General features: G+C 41.9%; 1 protein-coding gene across 4 annotated transcripts in view; it reads left to right on the top strand.

The window, feature by feature from the left end:
* LOC126426743 (serine/threonine-protein phosphatase 6 regulatory ankyrin repeat subunit B-like) overlaps positions 1-21,024 on the top strand; it is a 96,189-nt gene extending 75,165 nt beyond the window's left edge. For 3 of the 4 annotated variants that reach the window (XM_050088716.1, XM_050088714.1, XM_050088715.1), the window contains 2 exons: positions 5,118-5,267; positions 20,449-21,024. In XM_050088716.1, coding sequence (XP_049944673.1) covers positions 5,118-5,267; positions 20,449-20,935 — 637 coding nt within the window. In that variant the 3' untranslated portion in view covers positions 20,936-21,024. The remainder of the gene's footprint in view (positions 1-5,117; positions 5,268-20,448) is intronic. The other variant, XM_050088717.1, reaches the window with a different exon arrangement.
* Positions 21,025-26,717: the final 5,693 nt, after the last annotated feature.

Here is a 26,717-nt window from a genome sequence, read left to right as displayed (position 1 = left end):
TTTCACCTTGGTTTCGCCACATGTTGAAGGCACTCACCACAGCGCTCCTCGGACACTCAACAAATCGTGCATTCCGAAATGCTCGTGATGAGCGTTCAGGTTATCATAAAATTCCCTCCTTCAAACTGAGATGTATAGCATACCTTCCCCATCTACAGATGGACAGCACATTTGCTGATCCTACGTCGACTGTGCATGCGCTGACTAGCAGTCATTCCTCATGAAGTGACGCGGCTATTGCCAGTACACGTTTAATCGATGATAGGCAGGCGATCATAATGTTCTGGCTAATGAGTCTGTTATTTATAAATTGCCGTGATAGCTGTTCCACCCGAGAGGGTATTGAGAAAATGACATAAATAAATAAATAAACTAATAAATGAATCTCTGAACCAAAGTGCAGGATAACACATTGCTGATAAAAAACCACTATTTGGTCTCAGATGGTAGGCATAGTTGTAAAGGGGTCACTGTGAGCCCAGTATGCAATATGGCATTCTTCCCTTGTCTTGACCAGACGTGACAGACTGTAACCTTGACAACGATAATGCCTGCCCTCGTGGTCATGTGCAACTCAACACTGCTGCATTGTAACATCTAAATGCCCCAAAATCTTATTGCTGCACAATTAGACCAGCCACGCAACTGGAGATCAAGAGTGGAGCAGCTTCCAAATTACGTCAGTTGCAGATAACACATGCATAGAAAGTGTCTCTGTATCCTTCACAAGTATCACACAACATCTGACACTGTTCACGGGCATTATATAAACGTGCTGTGGTGTCCGGTCTACCTGTCATGGAGATTTGAAACCCTGATCAGTTACACTGCAGCTGATGGCGTGTTTGTGTAAGAAGCCAGAATGACATCTCACCGCTTTTTCGATATGCTACAATTTATCTGTCAAGCATCACGTTATTAATTCTAAAACAGTGACTTGTAACAGTACACTTGTTTCAATCGGTCTCCTCACTCTTCTTTGGATTCACAGACTGAATAGTGTTCAGCTTTGAATTTGAATGTGACACCTTTTATTTCACAGATAAGAGAGACATCAGCAACTACCGACCTGTTTCACTGCTTCTATCATTTACCTACATTTTTGAGAAGGTGATGTATTGTAGAAGATTATCACACCTTGGCAACAATAATATTGTCACCAAATCACAGTTTGCCTTTCAGAAGGGGTGCTCTACTGAGAATGCCATTTAAATGTTCACACACCAGATAGTACAAGCATTAAATAACAAAACAGCACCGGTAGGTGTTTTCTGTGATCTATCCAAGGCATTTGATGGTGAAAATAATAATATACTGCTAGATAAATTTTGTAGGGTTGATGGTGTAGTCAACCAATACATCTTACCACATCTAACCAAAAGGTTGCAAAAAGCTGTATTTAGTAGTAACTCAACCAACAGAATTCAGGGACATAATTATGACAGGGTGGAAATCACATATGGGGTTCCCCAAGGCTCAATCTTAGGTCTACTACTGGTTCTCATATATGTTAATAATCTACCATCTAATGTACAGCAAGCTGAATTAGTTCTTTTTGCAGATGACAACAGTATTGTTATCACTCGCAGTATTAACACAGAACTTGAAGAAATGGTAAACAAAGTTCTCAAAAGTATCATTGTTTGGTTTTCTGCAAATTGCCTCACCCTGAATTTCACAAAGACACATTACATACAGTTCTGCACCTCCGGGGGTACTGCATCAGTGATAAGTGTAACACATGGTGGTGAAGTAATACATAAGGTGAAAACTTTTAAAATTCTTAGGTGTCCATATTGATGAGAATTTTAATTGGAAAAACATAAATTTGGGAACTTGTAAGAAAACTTAGTTTCGCTACATTTGCACTTAGAATCATAGTAAATTTAGAAAAGAGATAAATCAGTAAGGTGACATATTTTGCTTCTTTTCATTCAGCAATGTCATATGGAATAATGTTCTGGGGTAATTCATCTTTAAGAAAGAAGGTCTTCATTGCCTAGAAACGAGTTGTAACAATAATATGTGGCGCTCACGCGCGATCGTCTTGTAGCCATCTGATTTAGGAGTTGGGCCTACTGACTACCACTTCACGGTATATTTATTCCCTCATGAAGCTTGATGCAAACAATCTACTACAGTGCAAAAGGAACCATGAGGTACATGATTACAATAATAGAAGAAAAAATTACATTAATTACTGAACATTAAGGTTTTCTTTAGGTTGCCATTAAGGTTTGAACAAAAACTTTTGACCACTTACCCCGTGATACAAAATGTCTAACAGACAGTGTGGTAAAATTTGGAAATAAATTGAAAAAGTTTCTGCTTGAGAACTCCTTCTACTCTGTAGAAGACTTTCTATGTTTGTAATGTATAAAAAGGTATGGGTGGGAACTGATAACTCAATCTGGGTTTCTTGTTACCATTTTGGGGAAAAAGAATAGTAATTGTATGGTGATGTTTAGAGTACAAATAGACGTCTAAATTAACTGGCAATTTGCATCTAAAATGACTCATTCGACCACATGACGATCTATCGTGCAATTTTATGCAAGGAACATGAAAGTAAGCAACAAGCGTCTCTTTCTATTCCCCATGAGTGGGCGATATTCACTTAAACATCTGAAAATTCGGTAACTGTCTTCTATCGTACCTCATTCGTTTCATATTATGCAACATTTATCAACGACATTATGCCTACTGTATTTGGCTATTTTGTCACCTCCTTGTGAGGCATTAAAATACCAACATACAGAAAAAACTCGCAGAGCAGCTATTACTCGGCAATGGCGTACGAGCACTCTGTCTAACGCTCGTGGAAGTCTAAAGACTTGATGGAACCGTAAAGAAGAATTAATCCCTACATGTTATATGTCTACTTCTAGTATTCATAGATCAACTTTTTCCTTATACCATAAATACCTTACGCCTCAGATGTCTTTGATAGCGAGTAGCGAGCGGCGAGACGGAAATGACGTCCCTTGTGACGGTAGTCTGCTTGGCAAAGGAGCAGTTCGGCGCTGTCGAGTTTCTCTCGCTGTACACAGACATTGAGGTCGACCCCAGTTTTCAGCGCGGCATTCGCCTCACCCAGTGGTGACCCCCGATGCAGCCGCCAGGCTGTCTGCCGTTCACCCAGGGGGCGACGCGTTGCCTGGGGCGGTTGACGAAGGCTGTCGTCGTCGTGACCCCAGGGCGGAACTGCAGCCATTCCCCATGTGCCATCGCGTCACGAGAGCGTTGCGATCCCTGTGTTGTTTTGGGGCCATCAATAATGTTCAGAAGCGACATCCCACAAACTAACAACCTTGCACAACATCATATCACTGGCATGATTCATCCCCTTCTTGATTTATATCCCATTTCTTCGTGTTCTGGGTTTATTTTTCGCATCATTCTGACAGACAACAGCGACGAGAGAACTCAAAGAGATTTTTAGATACCTATCTCCAATTTCTTCCCCCTATAGTCGGATTCCTGTCTCCTAAGCGGGTAGGAAGTCAAAAATTAAAAAAAAAATCGACTTTTCGAAAATATGTCTGTTTTGTAGAGTACATCTTTCTGAAAAGTTTGATGTTTAAAACATATATATTTCAGTGATTATAAGGCACGCTATTTGGTCCTGCAGGTACCAAGATTAAGCGCTACACCCCTTACCACAGACGTCTGCTGTCATACATCCGTGTATTTCGCTGTGTTGAATTCGAATGTCTATATTAGCGCCAGAGATGGTCATACGTGTAATAAGGGACTATTCACATAGAAGAAATGTCTTGATGGCGGCACCCAAACCCCAATGAAAGCTTTAATCAATGTGCATGGAAAAGATTGCCAAAAACCAATTTTTGTGTGGAAGAGATGTACTTGCTGTTGGTGTTTATGATGCAGTTACATGTTTTAATGATAGTGTGTAAAGCCGGATATGTATTTTAGAGAAAATGGGAATCAAGGGCAAAGTGAACTGCATCAAAGCTTTATATGCAATAAACAGAGAGCGTGTAGTGAAAGCACGTAAATCATTTTTGGAAGTGATAAATTCGGAAAGAGTGAATCATAGGAATGTGGAAAAGACGAAAACAGATTTACAAAATGGAAAAAAACCTATTTGTGGTGCTGGACAGTTCTAAAAGATGCCAAATGCAGCCAGAAACTTTAATGGCCATTTTCTGCAAAACACAAATTTCTGTTCTCAGATACATGTAACACCCAAAATAAATATGCTATTCCTTTTCCAACTTGGTATCCTTATTGAACACGGACTCGTTAATGCAAAAGTCTAGAATTTTCCATCTCTATTAAAAACTGTTTTAAAGTTTGAGATAATTAACTATAAAATTTGAGTTTTTTCTAAACATGAAGTTTAAAATGTAACATGTCATTCATTTTCTTGAAAATTAAATAAATTCTAGAATTTCATACACCTTTATGTATGGATTGTATGCTGTGCAAAATTCATTGAAGAATCTCTCTTATGAAGAAAAGTGTACCTATAGAAAAAAATGCAGCCAATAGTAAGTGAAAAAATTATAAAATTTCACATGTAAAAAAAAATTATTTCGTTATGTTTTTGAACTTCCACTGCTATGATTGTGAATCCTGGTCATGCTGACAAAAATTCTATTAATTTATTTGTAAAAATATAGACAGTAGAATTTAGTATCTTGTGCTGCCTCTTCTGCTCCAAGTCGGTCCATTTGACGTCGAACCCCCTTAACATACGAGCTACAAACACCATCTCATGACGGTAGTACCACATTAAGTGCATTTAAGGGTTACTGTCATTCAAATTTCTTTGTGATTAATGCTGTTGTCTATTGAAATTATGTTGACCAATGGGTGTTGTAAGCACAGTTGTTGAGCTTTGTACACATCTTATATTTATTTTGTACCAAATATTGTGTAATATGCTAAGCTACAGGTATGAGAAAATGAGGAGAAGGAAGATGCATGATTGCCTGAATGCTGTCATTCGTCTTACGTGGGCCACTACTGTCGTTGGCAGTGTGTGTTCTATTATCTGTGTGTGGACAGTACCTCAGCTGTACAGTCTGTGGTAATCTGACCACTGGACTCGATGTGAAAACCCTTTTTGAGGCAGTGTTCCTCCTGTGCAGCACGCCAGGTGCTGGAGAGAGCAGGACCGGCCCCTCCCCGCAGCCGCACAGTGGCCACAGCGACGACGGCCGGAGGCCAGCCACAGCTACGCCCCCCACCTCTCCCCAGGCCACTCCACAGCCTGATGACGCCGCCGTCTCTCGCCTGCAGTGAGTTCAATCACTTTACGTGTAGACTGTCCACAATCACAGTGCGACATGTTGGGAAGTTAGTCAAGTGATAAAGTCAAGAAATCGAATGTCGCTATTTTACGTTTTTGACGAAGCAGAAGTTGTAGGTCTAGTATAAAGTTTTTCCTTTCATCAATTGTGACGTTCGACGAGGAAAGGATATAAGGGGATCTATACACCCTTCTACAGGTTTGTTGCATGACTCGTTTTCAGTTCCTAACACAGCTGACTTGTGTAAGATAACACTAAATATTTCCCCAAAAATAACGACTTTGCTGGTGTGTTGGGAGCAATTTCAGTTTTCAGCGAAATCTCTGCCTAGTAATCTCTCAGAAAGCCCTAAGATATTCTGGTAATACATTAAGCACACTAGTGGAAAGGAGCAGTCAATAACCTTCACTGTGTGATAACAATGGTGAAGTCACTGGTGACAGTGCCACTAAAGCAGAGTTACTACACATAGTTTTCCGAAACGTCTTGACCAAATAAGAAGAAATAAATATTCCTGAATTCCTATCAAGAATAACTTCAAAGTGAGACACATAGAAGCAAATATCCTCGGTGTAGCAAAGTAGCTTAAATCACTTAATAAAGGCAGGGCCTCATATCCAGATTGTATATCTCTCAGATTCCTATCTGAATATGCTGTCACAAAAGTTCCATATTTAGCAATTACATACATCATACAGCTCGCTCACAGAAAGATCCGCACCTAAAGACTGGAAAATTGTTCTTGTCACACCAATACCCAAAAAAGGAAATCCGCTGAATTACTGGTTCATATCACTAACGTCGATTTACAGTAGGGTTTTGGAACATATGCTGTGTCAGAACATTATGAATTACCTCGAAGAAAACGATTTATTGACACATTATCATCAAGGGCTTAGAAAATATCGTTCGTGTGGAACATAACTAGGTCTTTATACTTGTGAAGTCATGAGTGCTATCGACAGGGGATGTCAAAATGATTCCATATTTTTAGATTTACAGAAGCCTTTCGACACATTTCCTCAAAAGCGTCTCCTAGCTAAACTGCGTGCCTATTGAATGTTGCCTCAGTTGCGCGACTGGATTCGTGATTTACTCTCAGAAAGACATCGAGTAAAACAGATGTAATATCCGGCGTTTCCCAAGGAATTGTTACAGGCCCTCAATCGTTCCTGGTCTATATTAGGGGCAATTGACCCTGAACAAAGAAAAGTATGAAGTCATTCACACGAGCACTAAAAAAATCCACAAAATTTCTATTACGCGATAAGTGTCACGAACCTGAAGGCTGTAAATTCAATTAAGTACTTAGGGATTACGATTACAAATGACCTACACTGGACCGATCACGTAGATATTGTTGTGGGTAGAGGAAAGGAAAGACTGTGAATCATTGGCAGAACACTTAAAAGGTGGAACAGGTCTGCTAAAGAGGCTGCTTACACCACTTTTGTCCATCCTATTTTGGAATACTGCTGTGCGATATGGGATCCGTATCAGGTGGGACTGACGGATGACATCGAAAAAGTTTAAAGAAGCGCAGCTCATTTTTCATTACCGCAAAGTAGTGGAGATAGTGCCACGGACATGATACGTGAATCGGATTGACAATCATTAAAACAAACGCGATTTTCATTGCGACGGGATCTTATCATTAAATTCAACTACCAGTTTCCTTCCTCCGATTGCGAAAACATTCTGTTGGCACCCACCTAAATAGGGAGAATGATCATCACGATAAAATAAGAGATCTTGCACAGAAAAATTTAAGTATTTATTATTCCCGCGCGCCATTTAAGAACGGAACGGTAGAGACACAGCTTGATGGTGGTTCATTGAACCCTTTCCTATCGCATGAATTACCCATGTAGGGAAGAACCCTTCACTTTCATTTCCACGATTATTCTCCCAACGGCATAATGAGAAATTCTCTCACAGGGTGTGTTGTAAAACCGTAGCTGGGGGAGTTAAATCAGCTGAGATCCGTGGCTTATCCTACTACGAGACACGTATGTGACAACGTCTATTGGCAGTTTTTGGAAATGATTCGTGGCAACATGGGCTTCTACGAAAGTGGAAGTCGGACCTGTCGGTGTCCAAGTGATAAAGGTTGCCATTTTGGATCAATAAAAATCAGGTCAATCCTATTGTGTGGGAATGGTTGAGTGGAGACGGACACAGTAGCCGTATATCGACAGCTGTAAAACCTTCTGTAGCTCTGGGAGTTTTACAGGCGAAGTGACAGAAGTTTTTCTTTTTATTCATCGCAGACCAGTTTCAGCGTAAATTCGTCATCATTTCACTTTTCTTCTTTGAAATCATTGATCTATAGTGGTAGTCACCGATGTTTTACTGTCGCTTTGTGAAATAGAAACCCTATCTGATAGTGAACTGATATTGTTGCAAGACACAGTTCAGTTAATGCCTGAATTCAACAGGCCCAAAAGTGGCAATTCAGAGTATTCAATGTGCCTTTACAATTAATCAGAGCAGATCCAACAAGTTATTGGGCAATAGAGAAGTCTGTACCTATTCAAGAGAAAACAAGGAACCCTACTAGGTATTTTAACAATGACAATGGGATCAGTAATGTTTCAGTGGACTTAAGAAAACTTATTCTCTCCCAGTGATTCAAGGATTTCCGGCTTTAAATACCTATTATGGTCAGCCACAGATGTACGATGTCTGGCGATCCAGGTGGCCAAATCATTTACTCGAGTGGTCCACAAATTGAGCAAATACTTCTCGGAATACTTTTCCCAGTCTAAAAGCTTTATGTGCGCAGGCAGTCAACAAAACTTCATCCATGGGTCTGATAATATAGAAAGCTACAGAGAATGTACGCTGAAATTTTATAAGATAGAGAGCCTGATGGGTATTCACCCAATTTGTCGTATACAAATAGCATCAGCCATTTGACATAAGAAGACAACCAACGAGAAGTAAGTGTAACAGGAAAGACTAAAGATAGAGAGCACAATGAAGAATACTTTGTAGATAAACCAGAAACTCATCAATGTAAGATGATGCAGCATAATAAAAATTAATTAATGAATATGATCTCAGGCAAGTCTGTAAATTATGTTTCACGTACTAGATATAAAATTAGCAGAATCTCAGTAGAAAAGGAGCTGAAAAAAATTAGAAAATAAATTATTGTTGTTGAATAAGAGACAAGACATGGAAAGGGAAAAATATTTCTGCATAAAGAGACTAATACAAAAAGAGGAGAAAGCTGGCTAAAAAGCGACAGAGAAACATCAGCATGAGGAAATAAACAATTAAGAGCAGGAAATGAAACATATTAAGACAATACTCGATAATGGAGTGAAAAGTTTGTTGAGAGTGAGTTAAGAAAACCAGCCTGGAGAGCAGATCGTGCGTAACATGGTAGTAATGTGAATAACAATATACAGGGCGAAAGAGAGCCAACGCTTCCTTTTTTCTTCGGCATCAGACGTCTGTGGTGACTAGTAAGAGGTCCTACATAAATATAGACTTTGGAAGATTAAAAGCGAGAACAGCTTTGAACAAAAATAGTTTACAGTCATAAATACACGGATTTAAAAGAATCACAAAACCAAAAATTTGTTAATATAGAACAGTGAAACGTCGGGAATAGATTTGCCAGGGTAACATATTTAACTGATTAACATTGCAGGATCGCAAGTTAATGTAAGTGCGAGATAAGACACTGGACACGTGAAATGCTGGAGCACTGCCAAAAGGTCGAATGCAGGCATGCAAACATGTATGGATTGTGTTGCTCAAGTATCAGATATCAGTATTTAAAATGGAGTTCGATGCCTGATGCAGCTGGTTGGTCAGTACAGGGACGGTTAATGCTGTTGGTGAATGATGCTGGAGTTACTGTATGATGATGTCACATATCTGCTCGACTGGAAACAGACCTGATGATTGAGAATGCCAAGAGCCTTGTCAACACTCTATAGAACATGTTGGGTTACAAGAGCGGTAAGTGGGCGAACGTTATCCTGTTGAAAATCTACCCCTGGAATCCTGTTCGTCAATGGCAGCAGAACGGGTCGAATCACCAGATTGAAACAGACAAGGTGTGTGGGATAACCATGAGAATGTTCCTGCTGTCATACGAAATCGCACCACCGACCATAACTCCAGGTGTAGGTCCAGTGTGTTAACACACAGAAAGGCTGGTTGTAGGCCCCCAACTGGCCTAATCAAAACATGGCCATTACTGTCACCGAGGCTGGTGGTTTGCGATCAGTGGAACACATGCTACAGGGCATCTGGTTCGGGGCTGTCTTTAAAGTAACCGATTTGTAAGAGTTCATTGTGTTACTTGGTGACAACTGCTGCTCAAACTGCTGCTGGAGACGTATTACAATGCGCCAGAGTAATACGCAGAACAGGATGGTCTTCTGGAAGCCAGTCTTCTTGCGACCGGATATTCTTCTAATCACCGCATTACTGTGAACTATTTCTGCATCACGGAAGGAACAACCAGAATCTCGTAGCCCTAGTACAGACTTCGCTTAGTCTCTATGAGATGTTATTAACAGTGTCTTTGTCGTCTCAAAGGCATTTTTCCCCTACATCAACTCACTGCGCCCAAACTCAAAGGTAACTAACGCTCAAGCCCGTTACAGCGTGTTTTTAAAGCTAGCCTGATTGGCTTCCTCGTAGTGGTGCTACTATCGCCACTCTTGAGCAACTGCATTGAAATTAGAAAATACATAATATTCCAGATTTAGAAACACACCTACCAACTTTCGTTTATGTCGCACTGCTTCTTCTTGGTGCTGTACTATTTCGAAAGTAAAAGACGTTGTTAACAATGTTACCAAAATCTCAAAAAGTTCTTGAACGACATACTTCACATTTTTATACGTTACTCTTATAAACGTTGGGACAGTGGCTGCTTTTATACACCAGTGGCTTAGGAGTGCGCCATTGACTAGTGGTCAAAATTTTCTGTGTCCCAGGTTCCAGCACAGGCACTGCTTAACCTCTGAACAAAAATTAACAGCAGTGTCAGCAAAGACGTCCAGCATAAGAAGTCGCCATTTTCCTGACAAAGCCCTTGTCAAATAGGGTGGAGGAACGACAGGGCTTCATGGCACTCCCTTTCCCTTGGGGTGGGAAACTGCCCTTAAAAGGGAGAAGAGTCAGTAATGATCAATGACGAGAGGATGCAGAAGGCAATGGAATCGAATAAATTAAAACCACATAACGTGTATCCATAGGAAATACGTCGTTAACAGGGAAACTGTCTTGATGCAATCTGCATTGAGAAAAGATTCTGGACTAGTTACCCTTTTGGATCTCTTGTAGTGGACTACCAAGGTCGAAGTGACAATGGAAAAGACACGGAATAATTTAGGAAGGGCTACGACTTGGAGCTTTGAATTCAGAAGTTTGATCGTAATTAGAAAGCTAGGGAGTCTAAAAACGGAAGTCCAAAGGCCCCAGTCTAGATACGGTGGGGGTCATTGAAGTGAAACAGAGGAAGGCTAAGGATTTATCATAAGACACATTGGGGTAAAATCAACAGCAGCAGAAAATGCTGTAATGGGAGTAGGATTCATTATGTATAGGAAGTAGGAGAGAGTGTGGGCTACTGTGAACAGCTCTATGGCAGAGTTTTTCTCACCAGATTCGAAATCAAACGAACGCCAACAACGATAGTTCAGGTACACATGGTAACGACATAAGCAAAATGAGAAAAGAGAGGAAGTATGCAATTGAAATGCAGTTGCAGGGGAAAGAAAATAAGAAAGGGTCATGGGGTATATGGGCTTGGCATAGGGATGAGAGGGGTGAAAGTCTAATTGATTTCTGCATTGAAATTGAGATGGTAATAACAAATACTCTGTTTATCAATCATGTGAGGAAAAAATAAGCTTGGAAAAGACCCAGAGACACTGGAATATTCCAGGTGGATTGCATCATAGTGAGACAGAGATTCCGAAATCAGATATTGGAATATAAGGTGTACCCAGATGTAAACATAGATTTAGTAATTATGAAGAGTAGAGTGAGGTTTAAGAGAGTCGACCAGAAGAATCAGTGTAGAAGGATGTAGCATATTGCAGTACTGAGAAATGAAACTTAAAGTTTAACAACGATATGGATGTTGCGGTAAGGAATATCACAGTGGACTGTTCAGTTCAGGAGGAGAGGACATCTCTAGAACGTAAAATCACAGACGGTGCACAGACGAACACAGATAAAGGGAAGCCAACTTCAAAGAAAGTTTAGGTAACAAACAAAAAAATAATACAACTGATCGATGAAAGAAGAAAGTATAAAAGTGTTCAGCGAAAGACAGGAAGACAGCTACATTCACTGAGGTGGCCAGAGTCGTGGGATACCTGCTGATATCATGTCAGACCTCCTTGTGCCCAACCTAGAGCAAGAACGCGAGGTGGTGGGGACCCAAGAAGTTGTTGGAAGTCCCCTGTACAAATAATATGCCATGCTGCCCCTATAGCCACCCACAACTGCTAAAGCGTTGTTGGTGCAGGATTTTGTGCACGAACTGACCTCTCGATTATGTCCCATAAATGTTCCATGGGATTCATGTTGCGCGATCTGGGTGGTCAAATCATTTATTCGAGTGGTCCACAATGTTCGCCAAACGAGTCATGAACAGTTCTGTCCCACCGACATGATATCGTTATTTGAGAACATGAAGTCCACAAATGGCTGAAAATGGTCTCCAAGTAGCTAAAGATAGCTGTCTGCATTCAATGATAGGCTCAGTTGGACCAGAGGACCCTGCCCATTTCGTGTAAACAAAACCCATGCCGTTATCGAGCCAACACCATTTTGCACAGCGCCTTGTTGGCAATTCGGGTCTGTAGCTTCTCGCGGTCAATACCACACTCGAACACTACCATCAGCTCTCACTAACTCAATCCGAGATTTATCTGACCAGGCCACCCTATTCCAGTCGTCCAGGATTCAACCAATATGGTTATGAGACCAGGAGCTGCAGGTGATAGCCGGCCGGAGTGGCCGTGCGGTTCTAGGCGCTACAGTCTGGAACCGAGCGACCGCTACGGTCGCAGGTTCGAATCCTGCCTCGGGCATGTATGTGTGTGATGTCCTTAGGTTAGTTAGGTTTGATTAGTACTGAGTTCTAGGCGACTGATCACCTCAGAAGTTAAGTCGCATAGTGCTCAGAGCCCTTTTGCTGGTGATAACATACTGTTAGTAAATGCACTTGCAATGGTCATCTTTTGCCGCAGCCCATTGACGCAAAATTTCGCGGCACTTCCAAACAGTTACGTCGATAGTACATTCTGCATTGATTTCTGCGGTTGTTTCACGCAGTGTTGCTTCTGTCTTAGCACTGACCCATTTATGCAGGCGCCACTGCTTTAGGTCGTTATGTGAAGGCTGTCAACCACAGCACTGACCGTGGTGAAAGGTAATGCCTCAAATTTTGTATTCTCGGCACACTCTTGCCACTGTGGATCTTGGAATATTGAATTCCTTAACGATTTCCGAAATGTAATGTCTCATGCTTCTAGCTCAAACTACAGTTCGGTGTGAAAAGTGTTAATTCTCGCTGTGTGGGCATATGGCCACAATCACGTCTGAAACTTTTCACATGAATCACCTGATTACATATGATAGCACCGCCAATGCACTGCCCTTTTATATCTTGTGTACACATTACTACCGCTATCTGTGTATGTGCACATCACTTTTGCACAACTTGTCACCTCGATGTGAATCATTTAGGAATGACATATGTACGATGTTCTAGGTAGCCACGGCTAAATAACTGTAGAAAACTTAAGACAAAACTGTAAACAAACAGTCGTAGGAAGGACTGACACAGAATATAGAAAAGTGAAAACAATAATTACCATGGGAATTCCATTCCCAACGCCAGAAGAGAGAGCAAATTAATGGAAAGATTACATTGACAGCCTCTATGAAGGAGGAACTTTTCTGATGACATGGTAGAGGAAGCAATCTGTGTTGGCGTGGAAGATATAGAAGATGTACTATTAGAGGCAATATTTAAAAGAGCTCTGGTCTATTTATAACAAATAAAGCTAAAAGAATACATCAAATATCATCATGACTACTGAGTTCATAGGGGAAAGTGGCACCCCAACGACTATCCAAGTTCGAGTGTAGAATCTATGAGACTGGCAATGTACTGTCACACTTTCAGGAAAAATACCATCCACATATTTCCAAAGGTAGCAAGGGCAGATAACTGTGAAAACAACAGCACAATCATCTTTGGAACTCATACATCCGAGCTGCTGATGAGAATGATGTAAATAAGAATGGAACAGAAAATTGAAAAACTGTCTGATGACGGTCAGTTTGGCTTTAGGAGAGGTAAAGGCGCCAGAGAGGCAGTTCGCAAGTTGTACTTGATAATGGAACCAAGTCTGACGAAAAGTCAAAATACAGTCAAAAGTTTTTTACCTAGAAAAAGCGTTCGACGATATAAAATTCTGCAGGAGCTTCGAAAGACTTACATAAATATAAGTAAGTTACAGGGAAAGACAGGTGGGTTACAACATGTACAAGAACCAAGATTGAAGAATAAGACTTGAAAATAAAGATAAAGTACTCAGATTAAAAGTGTGTAAGACAGGGTGCGGTCTTTTGCCCCTACTATTCAATCTATTCATCGAAGAAGCTATGATGGATATGTAATAAAGATTCAAGGATGGGATTCAAATTCACGGTGAAGGAATGCCAATGAAAATTTTGTTGATGACATTGCTGTCCTCAGAGGAAGTGAAGAATTATGGGATCTGTTGAATTGAATGGAGAGTCTGATGAGTAAGGAATATTAATTGAGAATGAACCACGGAAATAAATTTCTAATGAGAAGCAGCAGATATCGGAATTTCTTACATTTAATTTGGTGGTCATGAAGTAGACAATATTAAGGAAATCTGTAAGCAAAATAACCCATGATATACATAACAAGAAGGACATAAAAAGCATATTAGAAAAGGCAAAATTGGTACAACTAGCCAACATAATTCTACTGCTATGAAACATAGGTCATAATTTGAGGAAGAAATTTATGAGAATCTATGTTTGGAGAACTACTTTGTATGATATTGAATCGTAGACAGTGGCTAAACACCGTGACTAAGGAGACTATGAGCGTCTGAGATGTGGTGCTAGAGAAAAGTGTTGAAAATTAGGTGGACTTGTTGGATATGGAATGAAGGGGGTACTCTGCAGAATCAGTGACATGGGGAAATACTGACAAGACGAAGGAGATATATAGTGTAAAGACTGAAGAGTGTCTTTCTCTTCAGTTGGATGACAGTTGGAATACGTCGAGGAGTTAATTGAGGATGTAGTGTGTAAGTGCTATTTGAGATGAAGGTTGGTGCAAGAGAGGAATTCGTGTCAGGCCACATCAAACAAATTAGAAAACTACTGGTTAAAATAATCTCATTTGACAGATTAATAGAATATATTTGTACTTAATTGCCTTTAGTTCACAAAGAATGTTTTACATATTATTCCCGAGGCTGCAACACACAGTTTGTAACATCAAAATGTAGGTGTTGCTGTCACGTGCCAATAACATGGCCCGTTTCTCAGTAGACATTCAGTTACATCGACAGTATCTGGACACCCATTAGTGAACATTAATAAGGGATGTGTCAAAGTTTCATCTCTATGAAGGCTTTTAATCTGCTGAGGAAACTTTCAGTAATGCGTCTGAACTTCAGTGGAGAAATGAGAACCCATTCTTCCTCAACGTTGGACTCTTTAATCTGCAGCGAAGTCAGCTTCTAACTCATCCCAAAGCAGTTACATTGGATTCAGCTCGGAATTCAGGGCAGAATAGTACAGTCATGGAATGTTGTCCACAAACTCTCGCGTAACAGATAATGATTTATTACAAGGAGCAATGTCTTGCTAATACAAACAATGTTACTGTATTGTATGCAGTACATAAAGCTGGAAAACGTGATTTACATGCTATCGAATTTAGTGTTAAGCTCAATAGGGGAATGACAACATAACCATGGATATACCCCATAATGTAACGCCATCTCCTCACTCCTTCACATTTGGCATTACACAAAATGGCAGGTAATAGTCATTAACCAAAAACACAATCTTCCATTGGTGATTCACATGTCTGGAACATTCGTTTCCACTCATCCATGGTCGAAATATTAGTGGTACATTTGATACTCAGGTGACACCCAGTGTCTAGTGCACATTCGAAATTACTGAACCTCCCTGATCAACCCATTCTGCTATTTCTGGTTCTCTGCTGACAACACCTGTGTCTCTGCCTCCTTTTATACTGGCGGATCGTCCTTTCATAACATTTGTTGGTCAGTCACACATTAGATAAAGGTGTCTAGATAGTTTCGATCCGATTGTGTAGCTTGTCCCCAATGTTATTCAATCCGTATATTGAGCAAGCGGTAAAGGAAACAAAAGAAATATTTGCAGTAGGAATTAAAAGAAATAAAAAGATTGACGTTGTCTGATGACATTGAAATATTGTCAGGGACAGAAAAGGACCTAGAAGAGCACCTGAACAAAATTGACAGTGTCTTGCAATGAGGATATAAGATGAACATCAACAAAAGCAAAACGAGGATAATGGAACAGAGCCAAGTTAAATTGGTTCATGCTGAGGGAATTACATTACGAAATGAAACGCTTAAAGTAGTAAATGAATTTTACTATTTGGGGAGCAAAATAACTGTTGATGTACGAAACAGAGATGATATAAACTGTAGAATGGCAATCACAAGGAAAGAGCTTCTGACGAAGAGAAATTTGGTAACGGCGAGTACAGATTTAAGTGTCAGGAGGTCGTTTCTGAAAGTATTTGTATGCGGTGTAGCCATGAATGGAAGTGAAACTTGGGCGATAAATAGTCTACACAAGAAGGGAATAGAAGCTTTCGAAATGTGGTGCTACAGAACACTGCAGAGGATTAGGTGGGTAGATAATATAACTGATGAGAAAGTACCGAACAGAATTGGGGAGAAGAGGAATTTGTGACACAACTTGAGGCAGGGATCGGTTGCTAGGACATGTTCTAAGGAATCAAGGGATAACAAATATAGTCCTGGATTGCAGTGTGGAGGCTAAAAATCGTAGTCAGAGACCAAGAAATGAATACACAGAACAGATTCAGAAGGATGTAGTTTGCAGTGGCTACTTGGAGACGAAGAAACTAGCACATAGTAGAGTGGCATGGAGAGTTGCATCAAAGCTGTCTCTGGACTGAAGACCGTAAGAACCTTAACAGTGTATATAAATGCTGTCAGGTCTTTAGTGTGTTCACAAAGCCAAGATCCAGATTGCCTAGAAATTTGAATGGTACGAAAGGCGCGTGAAATTCGATGTACACTGGTGTCCAAAATTAAAGCAACAAACGGAAATTTTGCGAGGTTGCGTTTATTTTGCCATAAAAAAGTACAAACAGGTGATAGTGAAGTAGGAAAAATGTTAAGAACAAAGAACATAAACAACTACAATATGCATAAAGGTAGAAAAAAATGTTCTTAGTTTTTTCTAAGTTAACAGATTTGCAAACACAATCCAACAACTGTATAATGTGCCCAGCCTAGGCTTGACCACCTCTGGCTCATACAACCCTGACATCGACAAGGCAAGCTGTGAATGATGTCATCAATCTCATGTGGAGGCAATAACACCATTTCTCCAGCAGAGCTACTCGCAAGTCTTATGGAATTGTTGGTGGATGCTTGAGTGATGCAACCCGTCTCACTACTACATATATTTTGTATGCATACTATAAACAATTTACAATAAATCCACACGTTATAGAATAATCTGTCCTTTATAAAATTTACAATATTACAATGCTAATTTATAAAATAAAATTCATGGAAACCTATATACAGTACAATAAAATTTTATACAGTCTTTGTTTCACATGTCATTCTTCCAGAAGTCCACATATGCCCTCGCTACTTCGGTGAACGCCATCAGGTCTTGGGCCGTGCTCGCTCTTGGGTGGTTTACTAACGGTCATCGTCTGGATGCTCCCACATGGACACAAAACACTTTCACTAATTCCCCACTTGTGCAGATTTCTGTTACATCTGTCCATTCCTGAACGTAGCCTGTTCACGGTTTTCCATCCCTCCCACTCAAGTTCCGCACCTGATGGCAGTACTTCCTCAGAATCGTGTGCATATTCTTGTTGTTCCTGCCACAATCTTTTTCTAGCAGTTTTTGGTGAACCTGTGAGTGGTTGGGTAGAATGGAGAAAACTACTTCTTGACGTAAGGCATTTAGGTAACATTTGGTACCCATGGAACGGTTGACGTTGATTTTGAACCTGTTTTGTTCGTTCAGTTCTGCTCTGTATTGAACGTCGGATATTTGGCAGAGCAATTCCTGACAAGGATTGTAGGTGTTCTACTCTTGTTGTCTTAAGGTATCCAGTAATATGTCTACACATCTGGTTCAGGACAGTGTCCTGCTTGTTTGTGTGGCATCATTGCTCCCAAACAGGACTTGAAAACACAGCAGCAGAGTAACAGAGTGCCATTGCGGTGGTGCGTAAAACTTTTGGACTAGCTCGACATTTTGATGTTAGCTTGCCAAGTAAGTTATTCCGTGATTGGATTTCTGCCTTGCTCTTTTCAATGTGCCTCTTGAATGACAGTGTCCTATCAAGAGTAACTCCCATGTACACTGGGAGAGGACAGTGTTTTAATCTTGTGTCATTCCACCAAACATTCAGTTCTTGCTTCGTCTCTCTGTTGTTAAGATGGAATAGGCAAGTTATGGTCCTACTTGGATTGGGTTTCAACTGGTTTTCTTTGTAATAGTTGGTAAGATTTTCCAGGTTCTCAGCTAGTATTTCCTCAATATCCTTTTAGTTTTATGCCTGAGCTGCTATTGCCCTATCATCAGCATAAATAAAAGATCTTGACCAGGGACCAATAGGCTGGTCATTTGTATAAATATTGAATAACCTGGGGGCAAGAACACTGCCCTGCAGAAGCCCATCTTTTTGTAGTCACCATCTGCTCTTGTTACCTTGAAACTCAACAAAATACCTTCTGTTAAATAGAACTGATGTGAATACAGAAGTGAATTGAGGGCTTTTTGTTGTTTTTTGCACTTTTGCAATGAGATTTCTGAGACTGATGGTATCATATGCTTCCATAAAACCTATAAACACCATTCCTGTAGTTCATCTTTTCTCAAACCCATCTCCAGTATAGTGGGTTAGGCTGAGAGCTTGACTGGTACAAGATTTGCCAGGCCAAAATCCTGCTTGCTCTTTTATTAGGGTGCCCTCAATCAGCTCTTTGAATCTGTTTAGTGTCAAACAGTTTGTATGTTGTACACAACAGAGAGATTGGCCGATAACTCTTAGGATCTTCTGGGTCCTTACCAGGCTTAAGAATTGCGGTTACTTTTGCCTGTCTGCAGATTTCAGGAATTCATCCAGTAGCCCAACAGTAGTTCATAAACTCCAACAGCCACAATTTGGAGCCGACACCAAGACGTATCATCTGTTCATTTTTAATATCATCTAGGCCTGCGGCCTTCCCAGTCTTTAAACCTTTGACTGCTTCTTTCACTTCTGATATTGTAAATGTATGATCGAGTGTATCATTATTTTCTTCATGGAATGCATCTAGTCTACTCGCATGCGCTTTCTTCAGTCTGTGTTTCGCTTTACCGTTTTTCAGCTACTGGAAGGCTATTTGGTTTGCTGTAATGCCAACAAAGCCTGGTGTACCTGTAGGTATACCATCAAATTTTTGAGCAGTCTCCACACTTTCCGACTACTGTGAGTTATGTTAATGCTTTCTACTGTGTGTTACCACTTCTGTCTTCTATTTTCAATCATTGTTGTTATGACTTCTTCTCCATTGTTCATGGGGAGAATGGGTTGGCGTCATAGAGAGCACAATACGTTTCGTATTTCTCTTTTGTCTCTTCGCTGTGGCCTTGAATGTACGATTTTCTACATCCTCTCGTATACTCTGCCGTGCAGAGTAAAAACAAACTCACTGAAGTTTTCTGGTAGAGGTGTGTATCCGCGACATGCTCTATGGGATTCAAATTGGGAGGTCGAGCACACCATCCCAGGTGTGCAATATCTTCAATTTCGAAGAAGCCTTCAATCAGCTAATCTCTATGAGGCGTACCTTTATCGTCCATCAATACGAAGTGTTGGCCACAGCACCTCGCAACGACGACATATGAGGTTCCAAGATCTCGCCACGACACCTGACTGGAGTTCAGCCTTGCCAATTCACCCATACAACGTCATGAAGAGGTGTTCAGGTAGTCCAAGTAATCGCTGAGCACACCATTAAAGAACCTCCCTGATATCAGTATCTTTTGCACGATATGTGGGTAACGAAATCCTGTTCCACGTTCCCTCCACGTGAAAATCCGTCGAGAAACACTCTCCAGACCATTTTGGGACTCACGTGTGAAGATAACATTGGCACACTGTTCGGCCATTCGGTGGGATGTTGACGACTTCACTCTACACATTTCCTTCTGTGAAGTGTCAGAGGTACATAAACAACGGGCCCCTGACAATAAGTGGCACTCTGGTGAGATCTTCTGTATAACGTTTGCCTAGATACAACACCAGTGCATCCTGCAAGGTGAGGTGCAGGTGCTGTGCAGTAGTGCCCTTTTAAACAAATAATGGTCCTCCCTTTCTCGTATCATATGTGGTCTGCCCTCGTCTTCGAGATACAGTTTCCTTCTCTACAAACAGTCGCCACATCTGATAAACAACAGTGCTATTCACATTAACCCATCGGGCTACATCAGGTTGTGACTGTCCTCCTCCCATTCTTCCAATGGCCCTCCACTGCGGAGAGCCTGGTATGCGTCTTCTCTGTACTATACTGCACCATCTGTGACTGTGTCTACAGCGATTGCGAATTTGGGCGTGGTTTTCCGTTGACCGGAATGCTAACTTCCGTGTAGAACACGGTTGTGCAGACATCTGTTGACAGTTTGCATGATTACATCGTGAATTAGGACGGGAAATCGCAGTTAGCTGCTTTAATTTAGGACACCAGTGCATTGTGGTAACCTTCTTGACTTTTAAGGACTCAACACAGTTCTGCTTCTGCCATAGTGTTTCGTCCTCAGATGTGTGTGTTTGGAGATATTTGTAAGTATTCCCCTTTTGTTGCAGGAATCTTTCTGGAGAAGAGAAGGGCAAGATGCTGGTTGCGGCAGCTAAGGAGGGGTCAGTGAGCAAGGTGCGAACGTTACTGGCAGTGGGGACGGACGTGGAGGCGATGGACGAGAACCAGCAGAACGCACTGCACTGGGCAGCAGCCGGGGGACACGCGGAGGTGGTGAGGCGTCTGCTGGAGGAAGGAGCTGATGTCAACGCCAGGGACCGCTGGCGGAACACGCCTCTGCATCAGGCTGCATGGAATGACAATGCGACGGTGGTGCGGCTGCTGGCGGCATCCTCTGCCGACTGCAACGCCAGGGATCACACTGGGAACACACCACTGCACGATGCGGCACGGCGTGGACAAGCAGACGCGGCGACTGCGCTACTGGAGGCAGGGGCCGACAGGGAAGTCAGGAATTACGATGGGGACACGCCACTGGACCTAGCCGAGTGGAACAACCACGAGTGGCTCATAGACATCCTAGGATCAAGCTAAATATAGTGCAAACGACTCTGGAGTAAAATTAAAAAAAGCCTTCTATGTGATCTATGTTACTTATAAAATAAAGAATACAGAATAGTTTATCCTCCAGTCTTGGTTTGCACCCTAATTTACATAGTACATACTACGACGCAAGTACCATAACACCAAGAGTGTTTATGGACTACCATAAGTTCAAAGAGGGACTCTCCTTTTGCTGAAAATTCAAAACAAACTGAATAATTCTCTATTACTAATTAACACCAGTTTTCTGCAATATTTGCTTACTGAAAAATACTTTTTAGACGCATGTTTGGTGCTATGTGGAACTTATATAAAACCCTGATGAATTTCCTTATATATAGATTGCCGACACATAACCTCTGTACTTAAAATACATCTTTATTTGAGATCTTTCACTGAATTTACTTCTGTACCTAATGTGCTGACAATCGAGCAACTTGTGTCTGCAGTTAAAAATTGTTATTGTTACCAGTACTTACGACACATTAGTTCCGATTCCGGACTGAATTTTGTTGTATACTGTCAAGCCGTCGAATACCGGCGGCCTAGGAAACCTCCTTCTCGGATCACTAGACAATACTTCTAGCAAATCGTAATAAAGAGTTTTATTACGAAATGAATCAATGACATTACTTAACTCTGACAGCAACAAAGAAGTGCTGCAAGCAAAGGGCGACATGCAAGAAAGAAATTTCTTCAGTATACACAATTCCGAAGTCACTGGTCTTGATGTGACTAATCTCTGATGTAGAAGTGGCCGCGACAAGCTGAGAGTGTGCGCATGTTCTCTTCCCCTGGAGGCCGCAGCTGTCGTGTTGTCGTCCTGGACAGAGGTCGGTCAGCGTGATATTGGGTGACGTCTTCTTCACAGCCCTGTCTGCTCTATCGTTCCCGACTGGGTGCTGGCGCTTGACTTTACGCCATAACATTCCTCCCCCCAAACGACGGACCGTCGTCGTATAAGGAGCGCGACAACGCGAGGGAAGGCAGGAGCGTGGAGGCAGCGGTGGATTGGAAACTGTGGCTGCAGCGGACGTCAGGTTTCCAGTTGTAGCCCGTCATCTGGCCTGCGCTCAGGTGCAATCGTCCCCCGGAAAACGCACAGAAGGGCACACATCCGAGACCCATAACCAGATGGAGAAGCCGCAAGCTGCTGCGACGTTTGCGGGTCCAGCTCCGTGGGTAGGACGAGAGGAGGAGGCGACGCCTCCGTCTCCACAGGGTCGTCCTGCGGTGTCGTAACGACACCCTTTGACAGCTGTTGTGTCCACACTGTCCTCGGCCTCTGTGAATCTGGGGGAAGAGATACACAAGGATCAATGTGCACATTACAGTGGCGAATTTGATCCTGATGTCGGCGCTGCAATCCGTCTGGGCCTGAAATGAGATACACGCAAGCACCAAGTCGACGAACGATCTCACCTCGCGCCCACCGTCTGCGTCGATACTTCGACGCCGGATATTGAGGATGGTGGAGCAGGTGGAGCAGTGTCCGCCAGCGATGGTCCATCTTGTGGATGCGAACGATAGGAGGTGAGAAACCGTTGCTATAAGCGTATACCACAAGCAACCAAAAAGATCCCACAAAATCTATGTGCACACGTTGCCATGGTGATTGCGACATAGGCCAAGAAGAGAATTTTTATGGTGGAGCGGACCGAATTTCCCCACATGCGTGACGCTGTTCTATTTGGCTGTACCCTCCCGAGTACAGTCTCGACGCGCTGTTTCGTAATTATCCTCCAGTGTCAGTCCACTATCATTCTGAACAAGAATCATCCCTCGCTTCATAACGAGGCTATGCCGACGTGCAAAGTATTGACGAGCTACGGAGTTCTTAATGCTATACTATGAGCGAGGCAAAATTGTGCGAATGTAGTTTAGCAGAATCTCCAAATCAGAATCGGCTTTCGTGGCCTGTGCAATTTTCCTGCTGTTCAGAGGCAAAGGTTGAAGCAATTCAGAATCCTGACCATCGATGTGACAACAAAATGCTGCAGAAGCGTTAAAGTCTGTATCAGGGTCAATCGTAAGACATGAAAGTACGTCCGCATTACCATGTTGATCTGTCGTAAGATTTACATTCTCGTACTGATATTTAGACAACAACAAAGCCCATCACTGCAATTTTTGGCCAGTAGGTACAGCGACTGCAAAGGCTTGTGATATGTTACTAAGTAGAATTTCATACCACACCAAATAGTGGTGGAATTTGGTGACACCATGCACAATAGCCGGTGCCCCTCTCTCTATTCGTGAATAATTACACTGAGCTTTGGAAAACACTTTTGATGCGAATGCAACAGGCCTGTCTTTATCACCAAATCACCGAGTCAATAAGAGGAAGCGTCAACTAGCAATACAGTTCATTTGTCAGGATCAAAGTCAACTAAGCATCGATCACTGAACAACGCATCTTAAAGTTCTCGAAAAGCTACTTGGCACTTATCTGTTCAAACAAATGGAACATTCTTGCGACGCAAGCGGTCTAATAGAGCTCCAATTTCTGCAGCATTCGGTATTAACCGAGTATATAAACAAATCAAATGAATCAAGGCCAAATAAGTTCTCACAATCGCATGATTGTAGCACACTGAAAGTTAAAGTTCACGAATGTGAGCGATACATGGCAGGCAAAGTACATTTTCTGAGGACAGGAATGTCTTCATCTGTTATAAGCCATCAGGTACATGCTATGTTTATATAGGCGTGGGGAACCTAAAACTTAGGATTCAGCGACGTTACTGAGACACTTGTGTACAACTGAAATTTCACATGTTTTCCACTAATGTGCAAATGAACAATAAGTTTTCCCACAAACTTTTTGTACCCACTGAAGAAACTGCACTGAAGAAACTGTTCGCTTGCTAGTTATGCTGATGCCTCCAGCAGGCTTTGACTAGACTGCATTGATTACATGGGCCTTGTGACTACAATTTCGTTTATGTTTGTTCTGTTGCATACATACGGATTGTACATGACCTACCTTTCCCAAGTATAGCACTGTGCTTGTCTAGACAGGCAGTCTTGGCGTTTGTGAGTAGCACCAAGGGCATGACTTAACTCTGTTTGCCTGTGTAGAGAGCTGGTTAGGCTCCATAGAGAACTGTTTACATGGCGTGGCGCTCGCAAGTGTATGCTGCCTAATGTGCCTGTCGGGAGCAAGGGACTCAACCTGACAGATTGGCGGCTGCTTACATTTATCAGCCGACATGCCACCCGAATTGTGCTGATCTAGTATTTGCACTACTTGCTGAAATGATGGATCAGACAGTTTCAAAGTCTGTTCTCTAAGTGAGACATCAGCTACATTGTACACGATCGCATCACGTGACATAACATCTGAATATAAAGCACCACAAGCACTTTTGGATTAGCATTTCCTCGTCACACCATGCAAATCTGTTACCCACTCACAGTAAGTTTGTTCTGACCGTTTCTTGCAACGAAAGAATTGATATCTAGCTGCTACCACATTTACATGTTGGTCTTAATAGTTAATTAGTGAATCTACACCCTTATCACAGGAAAGTTCACTCAGAGTTGCGGTAGGGAATAATCTCTGAATGAGACAAAACACAGAACTTCCTACTGTTGATAACAAATAATGAAGTTCCACAGTACCTTGTATGTTGTGACCAATTATGTGGGCTTCAGATTGTTGCAACCCATCTAGCCATTCGTCTTGTTGTTAATTAAACTGGCAAAAAGGCAGTATGGCATTCGGAGCTAGAGGTGTGGTATTTTGCGTTTCATTTGTGGCTTGAGCGGTGAGTAGCTGCTGTACTGTAGTCAGTAGAATTGCGATTTGCTGACTCTGAAACTGAAACATCTGTGTCAGCAGCGTTTCATATATCGCTAGCAGCTGTGCCGCTGGACCAAGGGGTGGGAGAAGTGGGTTGTTCGACTTGGAAGAGAGAACTGCAATAAACAGATAAGGCAGCCAATAAAAATAAGTACAGAAGCAAAGAAAATCTCCGCAACGCCCACTTGGAAACACTGATTAGCGAAAACAATATGAGAGAAACTATTAACCCTGTGGTGCGTGAATTTCACTGCAGTGGACAACTTATAATGGTCAATTTTCTGGAATTTTCAATCAGTCATGCGGTTGCAAATGCACGCAGGACACAACACCAGTAGGGACTGCCGACTGCACTGAACCGTGTGCATTAGCAGCCTCAGGACTGATTGAAAATGCGGGAGAAGCGACCATTAACAGCTGTCCACTGTAGAGGACGCTGTGCGCCACAGGGTTAAAGCAAGTTAACACACCCTTACAAAGAAAAGCCAACGCAGAATTATGGCGCCAGTAAAATAGAAAACGAAATCCTTGGTCGTCAGGGACTGAGTTCCTCTTAATTCTCAAAGCCAATGTTGTATCATGCCTAGATGCCCAATATATTGTGCCTGGGGAACCTCCTTCTCGGATCGCTATACAGCAGTTCAAGCAAATAGTATTAAAGTGTTTTACTACGAAATGAACCAATGACAATACTTAACTTTGACAATAACACAGAAGTATTGCAAGGAAAGGGTGACACGCAAACAAAAAAATCTCTTCAGTATATATAATTCCTAAGTCGGTGGTCTTGAAGTGCCTTATCTTGACGCTGTGGCAGGACCTACCCTTATGTTCTCTTCGCCCAGATGCCGCTGCTGTCGCGTTGTCGTCTTAGAGAGGTGTCAGTCAGCGTGCTATTTGCAGACGTCTTCTGCACAGCCCTCTCTGCTCTAACATTCCCGACTGGAGTGCCGGCACTTGATTTAACACTGGAACTAATTGACTCATGTATGTGTGTAACTCAGTGATTAATCTGTATAACTGCAGTGTGCCATCTGTAGCAATAATCAAACGAAGTTATGTGCTAATCATTTGAAAAGTTAGCAGTTTATCTTAAAGAAGAAAGAATTGTAGAATGACATATAATCACAAATACAACACACAGCTGTGACACTCCACTTACAAGACGTATTACCATGTATCACGTAACATTGACCTGCACTATCACATTACAGAAAGTTAAAGAAATTTTTCCCTTTTTCCCACACTTTGCTTCTGCCCATCTTCAGTGCTTTTTCCTCTGTCAGGCATCACGTCTACAACGCGTCTGCAGGGACCGCCCCGCTACCAGCTGCACAGCAGCCCTGGCCAGACAGCCGCCCCTGCCGACAGCGTCTCCATTGCCTCAGGCATCAGTCTGCCCAACTACTGCTTGCGGGAAGTGTACAACTGAATGAGAAATTTGTGTGGGCAATTCTGTCAGAAAATTTAACATGTCAGATAGTGCGTGAATGCCAGTCGTTTCTCAAGGGGTAAGATTTAGACATAACGCTAGACTTTGCCGGAATCATTAATGAAATGGAGATGTGCGACTACCTAATAACAACCCACTACTTCTGCATGGAAGGAGACCATCAGGGAAGCAGCAATGTGATTGTGGACAACGATATAACAGCTGGAAGAGACTGTTCAACGTGGATGAGCTCCAATTGTAGGGTAAAGGTATAACACAAATTTATATCTCAAATCACAAGTCCAGGAGTAAACAAAGTTATAAGTACCCATCTTATAGATGTTGTAAAGTGCCCAGACACGCGACTACAGGAAACTTTTACGTCTTCTTTGGCTAAGCATAGTGTGTTCCACCCAGTGCTAAGTTGTTTAAGTGTATTGGACACCATTATGCACCCCACTTTACTCTATGCCAATTGCATCCATGTGGTGTCAGCTAACTAATAATTTACAGAACAGTTGCTGTGCAGTGTTTAA

Source organism: Schistocerca serialis, chromosome 11, assembly GCF_023864345.2.
Source record: "Schistocerca serialis cubense isolate TAMUIC-IGC-003099 chromosome 11, iqSchSeri2.2, whole genome shotgun sequence".
Lineage (NCBI taxonomy): Eukaryota > Metazoa > Arthropoda > Insecta > Orthoptera > Acrididae > Schistocerca > Schistocerca serialis.
This window is presented reverse-complemented; position numbering and strand designations above follow the sequence as displayed.